This window comes from Anopheles coluzzii, chromosome 3 (genome assembly GCF_943734685.1).
Source record: "Anopheles coluzzii chromosome 3, AcolN3, whole genome shotgun sequence".
NCBI classification, from domain to species: Eukaryota; Metazoa; Arthropoda; class Insecta; order Diptera; family Culicidae; genus Anopheles; species Anopheles coluzzii.
Window position 1 is genome coordinate 23,263,710 of NC_064671.1, and position 19,923 is coordinate 23,283,632.

General features: G+C 46.6%; 1 protein-coding gene across 3 annotated transcripts in view; it reads left to right on the plus strand.

The window, feature by feature from the left end:
- Nucleotides 1-19,923, plus strand: part of LOC120957677 (protein limb expression 1 homolog) — a 265,788-nt gene that overhangs the window by 240,813 nt on the left and 5,052 nt on the right. Inside the window, exons 1-2 of one of the 3 annotated variants that reach the window (XM_040379996.2) lie at nt 14,560-14,898; nt 19,344-19,895. The exons of the other annotated variants lie outside the window; for them this stretch is intronic. Coding sequence (XP_040235930.1) covers nt 19,820-19,895 — 76 coding nt within the window. The 5' untranslated portion in view covers nt 14,560-14,898; nt 19,344-19,819. Of the gene's footprint in view, nt 1-14,559; nt 14,899-19,343; nt 19,896-19,923 lie in introns of those variants that run through there. 3 annotated transcript variants of the gene reach the window in all.

Sequence of the window (19,923 nt, forward strand, 5' to 3'; positions counted from 1 at the left end):
TTTTAAATTTGAATTTATGTCGCACACACACACACACAAACAGCCGAAAGCAAAAGTAACACGGCTTCCGGCTTTCTCCTTCGGTTCAGTTCGCTTTGGCGGGACCAGCGAACCAAAAATTACCGATAATATGTATAAAAATTGAAGGGACAATTACGCGCGCGCTAGTACACCGTTCTCAACCAGCTGATAGTTATGATGGCGAAATTATGCATATTATTAAGCAGCGAGAGAGAGGAACAAAAAGGGCTCACTTTGACATGCATAATAATAAAACATAAGCTGACCCAACGAGGCCACTGAAATTGTTGTTGCCGCTTGGTGAGCCGCGGACACAGTGAGAGCGTGTGTATGTGTGTGTTTTTTCACCGTACTGATGAACCCACTGAAGAACAAAAAGCAAAAGGAAGCCGCACTAGAAGCTCGAAATAATAATAAAAAAAAATCAACAGAAACGCTACATTCTTATGCTTTTCGTGTGTGTGTCACCGTGCGCTTTTGATATAATTTGTTTTCCCCCCAAAACCCACCTTCACCGCCACCAACGAGCCGAGATCGAGAAAGGAGGAGAGTATGAGCAAAAAAAAAGCTTTCCCCACCACGGAAAGCTTGTGAGGGCAAGAAGAAAAGCAAGCTAATGTGCCGGACCCCGTCCGGTATGGCGTCACACGCAATACTAACGGCGGCGGCGGCAGCAGCAGCGGTTGCGTGCGGTGCAGCTATTGGTCGAAGTGTAAGTGCACTTACAAATTTAATTAATATTGTTCCGCAGCATTTGATATATCCACCAGGGGTTTCACCGGGGAAAACTGGTGCAGCCGGACCTCCCAAGCATCCCCGCGCAACCCCGAAGGGTGCAAGAGCGTTGACAGACATATGCAATATCAGCTATATATTGATATGTTGCAGCGGCATGCATGCATCGCGCCTGGTAGGCCAAAGAGATCGAGTCTAGGCGCGCAAGGTTCCGCAAGGTTTTGCTCTGCTGTAATACATTTGTTATTACTTTTATTATTATTGTTACTGTTATTATGATCGGTTCTGTGCGAAGGGTTTTACGACCGATACGGCAACACCACGGGCAGTCGCTATAAATCAGAGCCGGGGGGACGCTCTGGCAGTGTCCCTGCCGGACTCATTTGCCTTTCTGCGCGCTGGATATTGATTTTTTCCGCCACCATTCATATCCCCGTTCACCCAAGAGGGGAGGAGGAGAAGGACAAAATGCGATCACGCTTTCCGCCACCGCCACTCCTCACCGATGCGGAGTACTACAAGAAACTAGCCGACACACAGGGCGCGTAGCCCCGAGGTCCAAGAAACTATTACGCATTCATCGACGGCATCATCAGGCTTTATGGCGAGGGTGTGTATGGCCGTGTGCACCTTCACGGTGGTTACCGAGTCGTTGGCTCTAGGTTTAATCATGGCTTCACTCTGCCATCCAAGCTCCCCCCCACAACGCATCCCTGCTGCAAACCATCCACAGCAACAACGCTTCCGACCCAACCGCTCCCAACCGAACGAACGCGAAGCCCGTGAAGGGCAAAACAAAACAACACACACACACTGAACAGCGCTGTTTATGCACTCGGTGCCGTAAGAAAATTATCAGTTTCTTACCTCCTGATCATCTTTTATGTCACTACAAATTTTTATTACATTTCTGTGGCAGAAACATAAGCACCAGAAGGCTCGCCGTATTGTGTCTGTCGCTCCGGTTGCTCGGTTGCCTGGCAGCCGGAAAAAGGGGGGGGGGGGGGAGGAGGAAACGGTAAAGAAAGGAAGCAGAAAGAATCGAAGGTGATGGAAGGCAGCAGTCACCCCGTGGCCAGGCAGGCTGAAGCCTTCTAAAACTGCTCACGGCCACGGCTTTCGACGGCTTCGACAAAACACCGGTGTGTGGGAAAAGTAAAGCTTATGCTCCTGTTTGCTCGTGCCTGCTCCCGAGACCGAATCGACTGATCGAACACACTGGAAGGGAAGGAGCAGGAGCAGGAGCTGCAAAAAAAAACATGCTTCCCATGCGCGAGTGCGTTGTTTTTGTTGTGCCTATCCGTGGTTCTTGTTGCCGTCACCTCGGCAAATCTGTCCTTGCAGAGTTTTTCCTCCTTTTTTTGTTTTTTTCGCTTACATCTCAACGTTCCAGATGGATGGTTCTAGTGGTGGTTATCTACAGCGTGCAACAACGCGTCCTATACCTTGAAGTCATCGTCAACACACACTCAAACACTCGCAGATGGCTCTCTAGGAGTCTTTATCGCGTGGCGATAACTTTCCCATCGTGCCCGGTCGATACTGTTTGCTTGGCCTCACCCCCCCTGAGTCTGCGGTGCGTCGGTTTTACCTGAAAAGAAGCGGAGAAATAAAGAGCATATTTATAAGGAAGCTTAATCTTTCATAAAAGCCCACCAAACTGCCGGACGCCGTCAAAATGCAATCCATACAGCTTGTCGAGCTCGCATAAATTGCCGCTACCTCAATTATGGCCTCCTGGCGTTTCATCCTTTCAATCCTCTCAATCTCGATCACAAACATCACCGCCAAAAAGGCAATAATTTACTCGCTCAACGAGCCCCCTTTATCTCGAGGCAATCGAGCAGATACGCCCTCCGTAGTCATCGATCCGCGTGGAGTGAACCTCCACGACCTCCACACGCCCCAGACTGGCACGGCGAGGTGGCGGCTTTTAACCACGGCACTGCTTGCCGCGAACGCGTAAATCCACCAAGATTAAAACAGTTGCAACAAAAAAAGGGAACCGAAGGCGTCTAGCAGTAACTCCCGCGCACGTGGCCGAGTGCGAGGCACGCTGCAATTGGCAGCACTACTCCTGCATCCTTCACAACTCATCATTCACAACCCCGAAAACATGCGCCCGTCCTGCCCGGTCTGCAGTGGGCGAATTAAGATCCGCCGCATTCGCTTCTTGGATCTTTTCGGGTACGGTCGGTCGGCAACCCGCGTAACCGATCCCCCGACACTTTTCGGTTGCTTTATCCGCTATAATTTTCGCGAGTATTAGCGTCTGGTGGGTGGTAAGGAGGAGGAGAAGGAGAATGGTGCTTACCCAGTTGTGTGTGTGTGTTTGTCTGCAAGGCAAACGTGATGCACTTGAACCGGGCCGGCACCGGTGGTGGACCCCAAACCGGACCGCGAAAAAGTCAAGGACGGAAGGCGCGGACTGATGGCCTGCCGGCTGCTCGTGTTAACGGCGCCGGGCTGATCAGCATATGTTGCCCGTACCCTGGGCGGTACGTGTGTGTGTGTGTGTGCTATGCACGGTGATTGCCCGTTGATGCCTTTTGGTGCAACTACAGCCCACGTCACGATCCACGCGCAATGAAAGCAAAATAAAACAAACCGAAACCGAACACAACAACAAAAAATGCAAACAAACGGCGCGCAATACACGAAACGACGACGAAACCCCGGTTTTGCTTCTGGGGGGGGGATGGAAATTAACTTAACGCATTCGCATTCTGCCCACCCGTTTCGGGTTAATGGTTCCGTGTTTGGTACGGTGCGGTTTGGAGCCGTTTGCGATTTTTGCAGTCTAGTTAGGGCGCGTGCCTTGTCCCCCCCCGGGGGCTGTGTAAGATGAAAGGTGGTGGTAAGGATGGGAGGCAGCAGTGTAGGCTTTTTTTTGTTCGTTGTAACTGCCGTCTGCCAGATGCTGGATTTACAGTGATACTGGGGAATGAACCATTCCAGGCGCGGGCCGACTGGCTGTCTAAGTTTTGCGTAATTAGTATAATTTTGTAATGCGCGTGCGTGGAAGGTGGTGTTTGGGTGTACGGAAGTGACCGTTACTTTTCACAGGTAGTTGACAGGCTCGTGTGCGCACGGTTTGCTGTAAATGCTTCAATTACGATAGCATTTGCAACAGGTGAAACAATGCAAAAATGCAGGGGTTTTGCTTTCTTTCTTATGAAAGGACAAGCGTAACGGAAGCATTGCTTTATTAGGTTGTCAAAGTAGAGAGTTTTCCAATCTGTACATGTCGAACAGTGTTATAATGCTGGATATCCAATCACAAACCAATACTACGAGCAGATATAACAGTGTAATAATGCTCGTAATATTGGTTTGTGTAATGAATCGTGAAGATCCTTTCATTTGAATCATCAGCGATGAGTGATTGGAATCTGGAATCGACTCTCGAAAGATTCATGAATCCTTAAAAATCATAGATCTCCCGAGATTCAATAATCTCTGAAAACTCATGAATCTTTAGAGATTAATGATTTTCAAGATATTGAATTTGTGATATCCCATAATACAGTGGTTAACTAGCAGGACTTAACAACATGCCCGTCGAGGGCTCAAGCATCGCATGGACTAGTGTTGAATTTCATTAATCTTGCGTTGAAATTCATTCATATGAATCTTCAGTGATGAGTGATTCGAATCGCAAATCGACTCTTCAAAGATTCGTGATTCTCAAAATGTTCATGAATCTCCAAGGATTTATGAATCTTATAAAAAATCATGAATCTTCAAGGATTCAAGAATCCCAAAAGATACTCGGAATCTCGAAAGATTCGTGGATCCATTAAAAGAATCCCAAAAGATACTCGAAATCTCGAATCTCGAAAGATTCGTGGATCCATTAAAATTGATATATCTACAGGGATTCATGCGTCTTTAGGTATGTACGATATTCATAATAAATAATAAGTTTGCGCGATCCCATCCATCAACATGTACGTCATGGGTTCAAGCCTAGCATGTCCCCGTAGCAAAACAAACTCTCCGGCAGCGTTGTACTTGCCAAGAAGTCTCGAAAGTCTGTGTCACGTTGGTTGTTACGCCATGAAGAAGAATAATAAGAAGCTCAAGCTCGATGAATCTTTGGAGATTTATGAGTCCCTTAAGATTCGTGAATCTTTTGAGATTCATGAATCTTTTGAGATTCATGAATCTTTTGAAATTCTCCTCGTAATAAGTCTCTAAAGCCTGTATTGGCTAGAATGACCACGTAGGTAGTTACTTCACCAAGAAGAAGAATAAGAAGAAGTTCAAGCTCTAGTTTTATTGAATCATTGATAAGATTCATTCAAATCGCTGACCAACACTAACTCGTTTACATACCATTGTGAATCTTCAAATCGTTTTGTCCTAGAGCTCGAAACGCTCGAAACGAAAACGAAATCATGGATTTGTGTTGTGAAAAAATCGTGTTTGAAAGCGTTAAAATTTCGTTAGTGCGGGTTTTGCGTATTTGGTATTTGACAATGAAAGAAGTATTTTTGTTCCTCAATAGAAGCACTATTGAAATGCTGTATAGTACTTCATACTATATATCCCAATGTTTGGTATTTATTGTTTGAAGACTTAGTTTGCGACATTCGAACGATTCAGTGTGAAATTGCAATATTTTCGCTGTATTCACATGTACGACTCTAGAAATAATGGACTGATAATTATAATTTAATTAATTATTGCCTTGCTTGATAAGTAAAAAGTGGTTGAACATATGTATTAAAATGAATTCACCTATGCTCCCTAGTCAATGCATACATTATCTTGGTATTGATGCTTCAGTCTGCTTAGTGCCTTATTATTTATTGATCAACTTAAAAGTATCGTACCAATAATTATATAATTGTATCCAATCATATAATACAAGGATATTTTGCCATGATACAATAAGGTCACATAACCCATATTTAACTTATTTCAATTATGTCAAAAATGATGTTTTCCTTAGTCATAGCTCAAGCACAATAATCCAATACATCCTTACTGATTAGATGTAAAACTCAAACTTGTGATATGATAACTTGGGCACTTTTTTTTATTCAGTAGGGACGGCTTTGCCGTATTGCTTATAACTTGGGCACTTAACCTTGGCATAATGTTTTAACACACAGATAAATATCGATTTCTCCTCATTCAAGTATATATCAAAACTAATGTTGTTGAACTTCAAGAACAACATGTATTGATGTAATAAAATACACTACTAATTATTGTTCAAAATCTTAACTAATTGCATCAAAAAGGCTGGTAATCAGTACTGTACATTGACACATCGTAAGCATTAGAAAAAAGGGGTTCGTTTTGGTATTGCCATTCATTCGAAGCTTCCAGTAAAATGGAGTGCTTTTGCACTAAATACTATAAACCTGTGCCACAGCGACAACTCCCCTCACCCCCGCATGCCATAAACTAGTGCGATCGTGCACCCGTTTGCATGCGATCGACGCATGGGCTGCTGTGCACGCTCGGCTCGGTACACTGGTGCCAACCCGCGATCACCGCGGCACACACACACAAGGTGAGAAAAGAAAGAAACAGGATGGTGTCATTAATGTGGATCACGTTTGGACCCCTCGAATCTGGCTCTGTTAGGTCGGTTGAGACTGTAGAAACAAAGATATAACATGATCGCTTTTTTAAACCCTTCCCCACGCTCTGCGAATGTGCGACTGCGAAAAGTTTAGCAGCAGAAACGCGACCCCGAGTGGCCACGGCCACAGTTGTGGGGCGCCTGTCCGTGCCAAAGCGGAGCTATTAAAATTTACCCGTTGTAACACATGCCGTTTGATATCGTTAATGAATCGCACTGTGTGCGGCACTGTGAGCGGGAGACAGTTTGCGCCGATGGACAAGATATGAAAATTTGTCTTGGAAATTCCAATCGGAATTCGTTTCAAATTCATCCAATTTTTTATTTCAGATAATTTCTTTCATTGGGACCTTTTACGATACTATCCAGCTTTTTATATGGAGTTTGACAGTTGGCGGCTGAAATCATGTCAACACTCCATACAAAACCACACGCAAAACTAGCCGGCGATTTTCAGCCTAGATTATTTTAGCCTCAAGTATTATTTCAGATTCGAGTACCTGCTCGAAAAAAAATCAAAGCAAAGACGTGTTTTCACTTATCCGAAGGTGCATTAAAGAGATCAGGTGGTAGAATCTCAAATTAATGTGTTTGTAGACCAGGTGGTCTCATAGCCTTTTTTATAACCAAATTTGAACGTCACTTTTTGACAGGACGGGTGAAATCTTTTGCCCAAACAGACTTTCTGATAAGTTGAGTTGAACAATACACAAAACAATCTTAAAATCTTCATTCAGAAGCAGAATTCAGAACCTTGGCATAAGCCCACTTGTATATTATACCCACTTTGATAGCTGCTCAAAAACTGCTATACAATGCAAACAGCTGATAGGATTAAATTCCAGCTTACGATCTTAAAAGTGAAAGGGGAGCATTATTCATATAAATACTATTTGATTCTGCTCACCTTTATTTTGTCCATTCATTTGCGTTTCCCATTCCAATGTGCGAATGTGTATTAGTGCCATTTGTGCAACTGTTTCTTATATGCTTTTGCCCGAACCTAGCTGCTTGCCGTGGGAAGCATCGAAACGGGATATCTATAAGATAAGCTTTCCTAAACTCTTTGTTGATTCTTTCACTAACGCTGTTAGGCTAAAAGTCGTACTTCGGGCCGTATTTGTATGCCCATTATGCAGCGCGTGCTGGTGGACACTAGCAGCGTAAACCACTTTCGTTTATTACGATTATCGGGCCCGGGAATGACTATTTTAGTCCGGGAAGCTTTTAGACTGTAAAGGAAATGATAAAATTTTACGTTTTGCGATTGTCAGGTGTACAAAGTAAGTTTTGCTTCCTGTTCATAATTCCATTTATTTTTTCTTGTTGGATAAAAAAGGCAATGAAATTTCATAAACACGTCTTTCGAAACAATACAACAAATTCCGACAGACACTCAAAAATCCAGAGCAACAGCGAAAGGAACTATATTTACCTTTAAATATTCCACGACGACTAATCTAACGATGGCTCAATCAATTAGCTCACATCACATAGTAGCGGACTGCGTTGTTGGCGCTTTATTTGTTCTTCCTCACTCTGCTCGACGCTTGCACTCGAACTTCACCACTTTCCACGAATGCTGGGAGAGACACGCACACACACAACAGAAAGAAGAAGAAGAAAAAAATGAACGGTGTACAACAGAAGAAAGCATCTTCTAAAAACGCGCACATTATTTACCGACATCTTGTAGGGTCCTCTCGGGCTCGTAACTCTCCTCTCGTCGGCGTTTGATTTCATTTTTCCTAGGAAAAAGGTCAGGTCGGGAACAGGCCCTAGCATCACAAATAAATTATTCCCCCCCGCCGATACGTACACATATATGGCCCACACAGGTCCGTTCGGCGTCATTAACATACTACCAATAATTAGAAAAACAAACAAATATGCCACCAACAGGCACAGGAACGAAACGCTGTGCGCGGAGGACCTCCACAGCGGTTTACATTCTTGCAGCGAGATGAATTGGTTCCCGGACAAACCGAAGCAACTAGACAGTGGAATATTTTAATGTTTTTTTTTTTTTTTTTTTTTTTTTTTTTTTGTGGTGAAAAGCAAGAATGAATAAAGAAACAATATGCCTTGAACAAATACTCGGTGTACAGGGTGGGCAAATAAAAGCCGATGGCGGGCTGTCTTGTACCGCTCAGTTGCAGGTACGCGGTAGAATAGTAGAAGGTGGTCAATAGTGGTGAGTGAGTGAACTGGACATTCTTGGGCAAAACGTAATTTCTGATTTAACAAAAAAAAACTGGAACTAGCTGTTACTTGTAAGAATCGCGCTACAAGAAAATAAGAGAAGTTCAGCTTGTCGGGAGTTTGAGTATAAAGATTTGTTAAAAATTGATTTTTATGAATACCTTTGATATTGAAAACAATCCATAAAGCGGCTGTAACAACAGAATTATCGACGATACGATCGTCGATACGATACGCGACGATACGCAGATACGACGATTTTGATGTTGACAGTTAAAAGCTGTCATATAGAAGAAATTTATGTATTACTTTTTAATTTCTTACTTACCTTTGCCTTTACATACGCATTTAAGCAAATTCTCCTACAAATCAAATATTTATGTCGTGTAAACGACTTTTGAAATAAAATTAAACATTATCGAACATTATTTTAGTTAAAATACACGATACAATATATTATTTCGACTCTTCAACTTGGGTTATAAATCATATATTGACTGATATTCGACTTACGCCTTGCTTTAGGACATTTTTGCGGTCCCAAATACAGTCGTATCTCAGGGCTCACCTGTAATAGACAATCAATTTTTAAGTTCTAAGGACTACTTAGGGGTTGAAAAACGGGTTAGGTCATTATACTTATAACGGCTTCTCTTCTATCGTTTAAGCCAGAAAGCTCAAATTTCAGTGGAGCAATATTCATCATTGGAGTTGTGGTGCAGTAACACATCCATGTGACATTAACGCTCCATAATGATATTTTTAACAATTTTAGTACAAACAAAGATGCATTTTTATTTTATTTGTTTGTTTCTGAAGTGAAATGGGTTTTGATACATTGCATAAATTTAAAAATATCGATTCATACAATAAGTACGTATTTTTGACTCAATATTAATGTTTCATCCAAAAAACTCCATTCATTCACGAGCTAATCTGATCGAGCATACAATGAGTCGGCGTTTGTTTACATATTTTTCAGACTAAAATAATGTAGGCTGAAAATCTGAGGCTAGCTTTGCGTGTGTTTTTGTGTGGAGTGTTGATATGATTTCCGCCGCCAAAAGTCAAACTCCATGTAAAAAACCCGGCTAGTATCGTAAAACCCTTCAATTTACTTTCTTAAAACTGTGACATGCAAGGGAAAACAAAAGTCTGCTGTCATGTAAATGTACTAAACACGACAAAACTAGTCAAAAGTAGTAAGAAAAAGTATGTGAAAGAGAAATAATTAATCTTGAAAATGATGGATTCCAATGTTTATTACTATTTAGATGTCTACAACCGCTAGTGACTTTATATCATTTTTTCTGATTGTGATATTTCTTATTTTAGTAATATGCATCATAAATATTTTTGTTTTGTATAAAGTTTCTAAATGAAATGAAAAAATTCTACGTAAAAACCGATAACAAAAAATAAGTAAGAAAAGGAAAAGGTAATAAAAAGTCCTGAAATTTTCAATAATTTATTTGCCATCCTGTCATACCGTTCATAAAGTAAATATCAACACACACGTTTAGCTGGCTGACATTTTCTATCGAATGTACCAGAACCACTAAAAACGTGTTTAAGTTTAAGGCATTCCTTGCGAATTACAATCTCTACTATCCCACGAACCGCACCGTTGCTCCTCTCCAACGCCCCGACACAGTTTATTAGCTGCAACATGTAAAGCTATGCAACTGATCATTATTATACACGGGTGCATCGACTACTACCACCACTAACCGCCACCCTCTGGCAACCTCCCCTCCGCCATGCCAACCCCGCCACGTTACATTAGCCCGGTTCAATCTTAAAATAATTTTATAAAATAATTTCCGTTGAATTGTTCTTTCGCGTTGTTGGCAGTAATCGACCTGCACTAACGACACCGCTGCGTTAAAACGCTGCGCCAAGATTGCCAAGATTGCGATGCGTACGGTGCGTGTGTGTGTGTCGCTGTAACGTTTTGGGACGCTGACCCCCGCGCGCGAATATGTCAGGCCTCGATGCTCCTTGACACCGGGCCGACATTCTCGAAGCAAGCTTCTGTGCCCCGTCTCTGTTTTACATGATCGACACACCACCACCACCAGCAACAACAAAAACAAAAGGGTTCCGAAACTGATCACAATAATTACACCCGTTGTCTCCATTTTCATTTTGGGCAATTTTTCGGAGCGATCGTCCCCCCCGTCCTCCCCCCCGCCCCACTCTCTTCGATCGCAAAAAAGGGAGCGTAAATGGGTTTCAATTCACCCGATTGAAACCTCCCGTCCCTGCCCTGAAGTGCGGTTTGAGACGGAATCGGTTTGGCCGGTGTTGTGCCCTTTTTTCTTCACCGTTCACCCTTTCCCATCGGCCCTTTGTGCCCCCCCCCCCCCCCCCACCCTTGGGCGACGCGTGTTGCAGGACGGCCGGCGGGCGGCGCTATAGGTAAATTGCACCGTATTAAGAATGCTTGTGTGCATACCCACTCCCTTGCACCAGTACCGTACGCGCCGGAGCCGCGCCGGCATTATGGACGCGCAGCGTGTCCTCCCCTGCTTCCCCTTGCCTGCCTGCCTGCCTCGCCGGTTTGTTGATTCGCGTTCCGGCAGCCCTCGTTGCTGCTGCTGCTGCTGCCGTTTTGGCCGCAGAGGAAACGTTGGCTGGCGTGAAGAAGAGTTTGAAAGTGATGAAAGTCCAGTGGATACGGTCCCTCCGGGCTGATAGGTTCGACGAACCGCCTGCGCCGCCGGGCCCCGTTGGCAAGATTAATGGAAGCGCAGTGCGCGCTGGTGCAACCCCGGGGACCCGCGGGGCTCATATGTTTACCCGAGGCAGGGGCCGGAAGAAGGGGAGGTGAGGGGGGGGGGATCTTTGCTCTTGGTGTCCCGCTTTTTCTCTCTCTCTCTCTCTCTCTCTCTCTCTCTCTCTCTCTCTCTTTCTCTTTGACTTCCCCGGGTTTTTCGCTCTTTGCTCATGTTCCAAGTGTGTGCGCGCGCGTGTGTGTGTGTGCGTTTCCACCAGGCTCTCCCGGTGGTGTGGTCCCCCTTAATTTTTGCGAAGGATCCGAAGGTCCGGTCCCAGCCGATTCGCAATCATCTTCTCTCCGCTATTTCATCCCCTCGCCAGACCCCCCCCCCCCACCACCCCATTCCCGCTCCAGGTGGGGGGGGGGGGTGTGGCGGCAGTGGTACGCGGTGCAAGCGAGAAACAAAAACAACGACAAAACATGAAACGAGAGACGATTGCCGTTCTGATGAAATATTCATCTAAAAAAGCAAGCGACGAACCCGCCGGAGGAGCGCGCGTTGGGGGGGGGGGGGTGCGATGGAAACTTAACGAAACGGCATGCATAGAGAAAGAGAGCAAACGACAGCTCAACGATACGGTGGAAGAGCATGGGAAAAGCGCCAGCGGTTTTGGAGAGTGACTAAAATGCATATTCCCCCCCCCCCCTTCCCCCGCCCCCCTCCCCCGCTGGATAGTGTGTAAGTTTTTGAGAGGATAGCAAATATGTAAACCGAAGCGGACCGAGCAAACCCTCTATTGCGGTAACGGGTTGGGGCAGTGTACATTCACACACACACACATACTTTGCCAAGACAAAGCGAGACAGGGGATAGACACACACGCGCGTGCACACATTGGACCAGCAGCAGCGGCGGCTGCGGCGACGACGACGACGAACCCTTTCCTTCGATGCCCGCGCGTTCCCGTCAGGACAGTGGAAAAACGCGAAACGCGAGTGAATGCAGACGTGCAAAATATCATCGATAACCAGTACTATTAGCGACGATTAAATGGGAATGTCTTCTCGCTCTCGGGAGACACCGCGAAAGAATTCTTCGGTCGGTCGCCCGGTTTGACGGTTTTGCTTCCCTACCAGGGTTATATGTGCGCGCGCAAGAGAGAGAGAGCGAGAGAGAGCGAGTGAGATGTGCGGGAGGAGCAGCAGGCGAGGAAGGCCGTACGCTGACAAACTTTCAAATTGGTAGCCGCACATCAATCGATTGAATCGGTCCTGGTTTATAAGACGATAGTGTGACGTTAACGTTCGCTGATTTTGTCTCCCTTTTGTGGCCCGAAACCCACCGCGCTTGTGGGGTACTTTGCGCCGTGGAGGAGATTGGGGGGGGGAGAGATTGCGGGTCCACCGTTTTTTTGCTTCCCCTGCCTTTTGTTGCCATTGTCTCGCGGGCTCGGTGCTAAGGGCCATGACAAAGTGCATTTAGCGCAGAAGGCAATGCAATAGAAGCAGAATGAGCAGAAGAGCGCTGGCGCAACCGCGCTACACATGATTATTTATGTTTTATTTTTATTATTTTTATTATTATTATTATTAATTTTTTTTAAGAAACAGATCAAGTTTAGTAAGCTTTTAATAAGCCGTAGTAGGTGAAACATAAAATATTTAATCAAAAATTTATACATTTTTAAGTAACATAAATACGATGTGAAATATTGACATTCTGCCAAAATATTATAAATTTCAATTATTGGTTTCCTTGAAAATTGCATAAAACAGTCCACACATTAAATGATATTTTTTTCAATTTACGCAAACGCTATGCGTATCGCCTCTGCACTCATAGCGCGGTGAATCATCACTTCATAGCGCAATTGCATCCGCGCTAAGCGTCCTATTTGTTCCGGTAGCTAATTTCATGGCCACTACCGAAAGACACCTTGTTCCGAACCGATATGGCCCATTATGCTTCCTTCCTAGCAGCTTCCATCAACACCACCACCACCGCCAGCCCATGGAAGAGTGTCGTGGCGGCCCATCATCCGGAGTTGCTCTTTCTCTTCCTTCTTCCTTGGCCAGTCCCCAAATAATCATTCACATCGCAGCTACGCGAAGAACGCTTTTTCCCGCCCCCACCCTTTCCCATAGTCTCTATTATCTTTTCCCTTCCTTTCCCCTTCCTCCTTGGCACACACACGCACACCCTTACGCCTCCCAGTCCGATAAGTTCCTAGTGCCAGCAGGAATAAATCACCATTTGCCCGGGAGCCCAATTTCGAACGAGGGGGTTCGTCGCTTAAATCATTCGTTCTACACGGACCGCGCGCGACGGCGACGACAAACGCGCGGTGCAGCCGCGCTTAAGTGAGCCGAAATTTCTCTACATTTTATGTCTCCTCTTTCATCGGGTTCGGGCTGCCCACCCGTTCGTTGGCCCTAATACCACACGGTTGGGCCTTATCATCGGTGTGCGGTGTGCTGCAGCAACACAGCCACTTCGCGCGAAGGCAACATCGCATCCGTCCTATGCTCACAATGCGGCCGCGGCTCTCATGCTTTTTTTCTTCTCATCTCATCTCATCGCTCTCGATTTGCTCGCTCTTTGTTTTCGCTTTCTCTCTCTCTCTCTCTCTCTCGATGTTGAGCAAGTTTCTCATTCTACAACTTTGCTCATTCTACTCATCTTACCACTGTGCAGGAGACCTGCGATCGATCCGCACGCACACAGGTGTATTGTGGGGCACAGCCGTAGATCTTTCTCCCGTCTTGCGTGCGTTTCTCGTTGATCTTTCCTTTTTTGCTTTAGTGTGGCGCACAAGAAATCCCTCGAGCCCACACGCTCGGCTAGGGATTGGGAAACAAACAACGAAGAGGGAGCAACAAAAACAACACAACACAAAAAACCCACACACTCTCTCAGCCTCGGCTCAGATCGGCTTGCAGTTGCGAGAAGAGAGCAGCAGCAGCAGCAGCAGCAAAAAAAAGGTTCCCGTCTCGATCGTACGTAGATTTCAAAGGTCTTTCCTCTGTATGGGTGTGCGAACGCACACACACACATGCACACAAACGGTTTCCCGTACCCAGATTACCACCGGACGCAGCAACAGCAAAGTCCCCCTCTCGGTCACCCTCTGGTCTGCCCTTTTGCCCTTGTTGCTTGAGTCGTGTGTGTGTGTTTGCGTGTTTTTTTCCTTTACTTCTACCCGATCGCAACAACAAAAAAAAACGGTGGCCCACGGACGGTCGAACGAGTTCAAGAGAAAAGCGCCAGGGCAGCACGGTGCGGGAGGAAGCGAGACAGCACGCACACACACACACAAGCGCGCGCGCGCGCGCACACACAGCGCAACTCCGAAAGACGCCCCGTGAGAGCTGTCCGGGGCTGCCAAGGCGCTGGCGCTGCTTGGGCCTGCCCGCCGCCGCCCGCCGCCACTTGGGTGAGGAGGATGCTCACGCTGGGGGCTCACACGGCCCAGGCCAAACTATTCACACCCCTATCTCGCCCAAGAACCGGCCGCGCTCGCTCAGTGCGGTGCGCGCTTCGCCCGAGCGTATGCTTTTATGTTTCTCCACTTTTTAGGTTCTTTAGTCTTTTCACTATATCGTTGGAGCGTTGACGCGTGTAAGATTCGTCGCGATTTCGGCGTGATTTTCTGTTGCTGCTTGCGTTTTAACGGGCGGGGCGAAGAGGGGGGGTGGGGGGAGTGAGAGGGCACTTTCAGTGGGAGAGTGTGTTCGGTTTTTCCTGCCACGGGTTTTCACGGGGACTCCCGTCGGCCGGCCAGGACTGTTTGGTGTGAATCGATCGATCGCGGTGCGCGTTGTTTGTGTGGAAAAATCGTGTCCTCTCCGCGCTTTCCTTTCCCCACGGCCGTGTGCGCCGTGCCGTTCGATTGTTACGGTACATTTACGGAGGGTTTTGGAAGTGTCAGTGCAGGAGCTTTTCATTTTTCTTGGTTTGGCTATCGTTGTTGCTGTTGTTGTTGTTGTTGTTGTTGCGAGAGTGGTGATGATGATGATGGTGATGAGTAACCAGTTCGGCCAGTGATATCCGGATGGGGTGGACGCTCCCTCCAGTGTCCGTTTTATTTTCCAGACAGTGAGATAAACTTTCGTTGCGAGTGTAATTGTGTCTTGAAGCGTCTTCATGTGATTGCGTTTTTGGTTGTTTATAGTAACAAAATCATAACAATTGTGAGTGCGTGTTGTTGTTGTTATTGTTTCGGTTGCTGTGGATGATCATGATGTGATGCACTCAAGCAGTGGGAATTGGTTTGCAGCACCATCGCTTTCTCTGTCATGCTTTCGTGAACTCAATGCAACGGGTTTTGAAGAGAAAAAGGGATGAGTACAAACAGCTATTTGGGGTGACATTTTATGAATTAATTCCAGCTCAAAGACAAACAGCAGCAACTGTTTGAAGGCTCTTTCCGTTTTGTTTTTTAACTCCTGTTGTTCGGCGACAAAAAGATGACAATTTGCGGTTCTCATTTTATACACAAATTGAAGCGTACGATCGTACTGCAAAGCACACACAAAAGATATTGCAATAATAATCTCTTTGAGACGGCGTCTTTGAGCATAAGTTTTTGAACTTGGCCGTGTCCGTTTAAAAAGACAGAAGAAAAAGGCATAATGTATGCACGGGCACGGGGCAGCCTCCTCAGCCCTTGCGCAGTGTTGTGCAGACAAAACCGCACCCCGCACACGATCGATGCATATCGACAATGTTGAAAAGAGGAAGAAGAAAAAAAACACAAAAAGGTGTACAAAGAGAAGCAAATAAAACAAGAAAATCAAAAAAAAGACACACCAAACGAGTACCACCGCAGCATACTTTATAAACACGGACGGCCAGCGACGTTTTGATGTGTGGTTGCAGTGTGTGTGTCTCTTTCTCCGTACTTAGCTTTGCTTGCCCTACACCGTTCGCGCACACACCGCATGCGTCTATCTCGCTCTGGCCCTTCGGTGCGCCTGTGCCATGATGTACAACACTTATGCAAAGCAGTTAATGCTTGCAAATAAATAAAAAAAACACAGAGGGACGGGAAGCGCCCAGTGTGTGTGTGTGTGTGTGCACGGCGACAACGGCCGCGGACAACGCAGCGAACGAGGAGAAGAATTCAATAAAATTAAAGTGACCATCTGCATGGAAATAAAATTTCCTACACTCACCAACCCACCTGCAAGTATATACATACATACATACATACAAGTGGTACACACACACAGGAAGACAACCACATCAAGCCTGCAGTGCGACAAAACCGCAGCAACGAACAGCAAAAAAAGCAATCGCAGCAGCAGCAGCATCAACAGCATCAACAGCAGCAGCATATACGGCGATCGCGAATCGCACGCCCACATGCACAACCGACACAACAGGCCACGGGGTACACGATGGAGCGAATGGGAGATGGGGAAGGGCTGGCGTTGGACCCTGTTGCGGCGAAACCCGTCATCGAGGAGTATCGCCGTGTTCGCGAAATCTCCCGAAGAGAGCAGTGTTGTGTGCTCGCGCGGTGGAAGCTGCCAACCAAGGGGTCGCTGTTTGTTGCTGATTCACATTTTAACCGTTCCATTTTTACGGCCTCTTTCGCGAAGGCTCGCACAAGACGCCGTTAACGGCAGCACCAGCAGCAGCAGCAGCAACAAGGGCCAGCCAGGCCCTGGGTCCAAGAAGTTGGACCGTATAAAGAAGAAAAATGGCGAAAGAAAAATAGTTCAATGTGACAGATGGAAAGAGAGAGGGAGCGATCGAGGGAGAGCGAAAGAGCAAGAGAGCCAAAGCAAGGAGAGCCAAGACGACGAACCGGGCCTGTAGATGGCCTGCAAAACCTTTTGCAAACACCATGGCGCTGCTTGGTGCGGTGCGAAAGAAAGCGAATGAACTGCCTTCTTCCTACCCGCGGCCGCCGCCGCCGCCCCCGGACCCCCTCCTCGCTTCGTGCGCTGGTGAAAGAATGAACCTGAACGAGAAAATATGAAAGCAGCAAAAGACGACGACCACGACGACCACAACGACGACGACAGCATAACAGCTACACAGTCGCGAACGCGGCCGCCGGAGTGAAGATTTCTTGCTGTTGCGAATTTAATTTATGTAAATACGCGTCGATATTTATATATAATTCAATTAGTAGTCGACCGCGGAGCTGCTGGCTGACCTGAAGTGCAACGGTTCTGCTACATTGAAGCGCTGTTTCTGTGTCGGGGGGCTTCAAAAACACGATTCAATTGCGGATCTGTTTTCTCTGCCGCTTGCGTACCCCTGGCTTGAACACCCCGTAAAAGTGAGACAGAAACGACGAATGTTGACCGCCCGGGTTCGTCGCTTTACGTCGGCGCGTTGAAGTCCTTTGTTTATTGCGCGCGCGCAGCAAGAGCGGATGAACCATGTGCTCGCGCGCATGCCCTAACAGCCTGTGGGAAATAACGCCATAACACGCCGGTTCGGTTGGGGATGCTGCGCGGTCGTGTCTCGTTAATTCGGTCAGATCGAAAATCAAAACCGTACCACGGCTGCCTAACCTCAATAACTCATCCCACTCTCAAAAAACCCAACAACAAAAAAAAACAAAAAAAAACAACGACATCCAAAATCGGACGAGGCATCCACAGGGCGCGCGCGCTGCGCGATAAAACCGATTGATCAACTTCTGTCGCACACTAAAAACACATCGCTTGATTAAACAATAATAATTACCTCTAATGTTTTTATTTCCTCGCCGTTCTGCGGTTTGTCGTCCCCGGGGGTTTTCGTGGTGGAAAGGAGAGGGGGGGGGAGGGGAGTTTTTTGCCTACTATTTCCTTTCTCTTTTCTTTTCTCTTCTTCTTTGCCTTTCTCTTGAGCCTTCCTTCCCCGATCGGTAGGGGCTCGGGGCTGATCGTCTGCTTTTGCTTTCCATGTACCGTTTTCGTGGACGTACTGACTTCATCAGAATTTGTTACGACTTTAAAGGAAATTAATATTCATCGCTCTCTGTCTCTGTTTCGCGCCGCTGTTTCTTTTCGGGGGGGTGCCTGCTGCTGCTGCTGCTGCTGTTGGCCCCGTGTTGGCCCGTCGTTTCGTACGGGTTTGGAGCGGTTGCTCCCCGTGATCGTGCAAGGCGGAGGCAGCAGCAGCAGCAGTAGTTCGACGTCCGGTTGATCCCACCGAACAACAGAACCAACCCGAACCCGAGGGAGAGCAAATAAAACAGGGAAAGCAATAAAATATTCCGTCTTGATTGAACTGCTTTTATCTGTGCATTTCAGCTACGATTCGTACAGCGCTTTGTTTTCGTGAAGCGGGCTCGCCTGGGATCGCTTTTAATTCATCTCCCAGCCTTTCCTTACGCACACACACACGCACACACACACACACACACACACACACACACACACACACACACATCACACCAACACTCGGGTAACACACAGCACCCGTGTTTCCACAAATTCCAGTAAATAATCTCTTACCAACCATTTGGTCGGAAAACTGTAACACAAAGGACACAGGAAAGCACAGCTCCTCTCAGCGCCGCCACCGATATGGGAGATGGTGTATTTTTATGACGCACCTGATTGAACCAAGTGCACAATGACTAGGTTTGATTTTCTTTTGGGCGCTTAAAATGGCTGCCGGTGAACAAGGTGGTGATGAAGCCGATGCCTCTGCGGGAAGGGGGCAAAAAAACAACAACATTGTAATAATGCTTAAAGTAAACACCGGAAGCGACCATCCGTGTAAAAGCGATTGGCCACTTCACTCTACGGGTAGGATAATTAGGGGATGGCCACTCAAGAGTGCCAAGCCGATAATGCTTCTTTTCCTTTTGCGTACGGAGGGGGGGGGGGAAGAGTGGGAAACAAAAACACTCAGCATGCTTTTACAACAACTGCCCGAGCACGAGTGATTCTTTCTGGCCGGGGGAAAGAAGCCCCGAACAGCCGTATCTTTCCTATCTTAGAATAGCAACGGCTTTGGCGGTGGATGATTGTAAACTCAGCAAAGGCTTTGCTCGATTATCCCATCATCCCAAGGGCAAAAGAGGATGTTTAACAGTTTCCTACAATTTACAGTGACACGAGTTATCCTTTGCTGCGAGTTATCCTATAATCCAATGATAACGATTCAAGAGTGGTTAAGTTGTGTATGAAAATAACAAGCAGAGGAAAGCAACAAACACAAAACCCGGTAAAACCAAACCCCATTTTCTAGCGAGTTGTTGTGTGATGTTGAGCCCGGAAGAGGTTCATCTTCTGAATGAACACCTAACAGCAACATTCAGAAACGTGCGTGCGTACGATAGAAACCACCGGTGTACGGTTGTGTCAGTGTAACGGGGTCTTCGCTACCAGCTACACTACTGGTGTGGTAGGGGTTTATTACAAGGGACAGAAGCAGCACGCACGGCAAAAGGTGTGCAGCACGCGCAACGATACACTCTTTTTCGTGCCTGACCCGTTGGGACGAACTCACCGCACCACCGCAAAAGGTTCTTCCACCGTAAACAGTAACAGCTTCGGCAAACCATTCTGCAAAACCCACTGCCAAGATGATGGTCTACCCGGAAGAACCGATCTGGTCCATTCCACACATTCCGGCACTGTACGATGATGGCGATTACGGTGGTAAGACGCGATCGATGAGTCTGTCTCT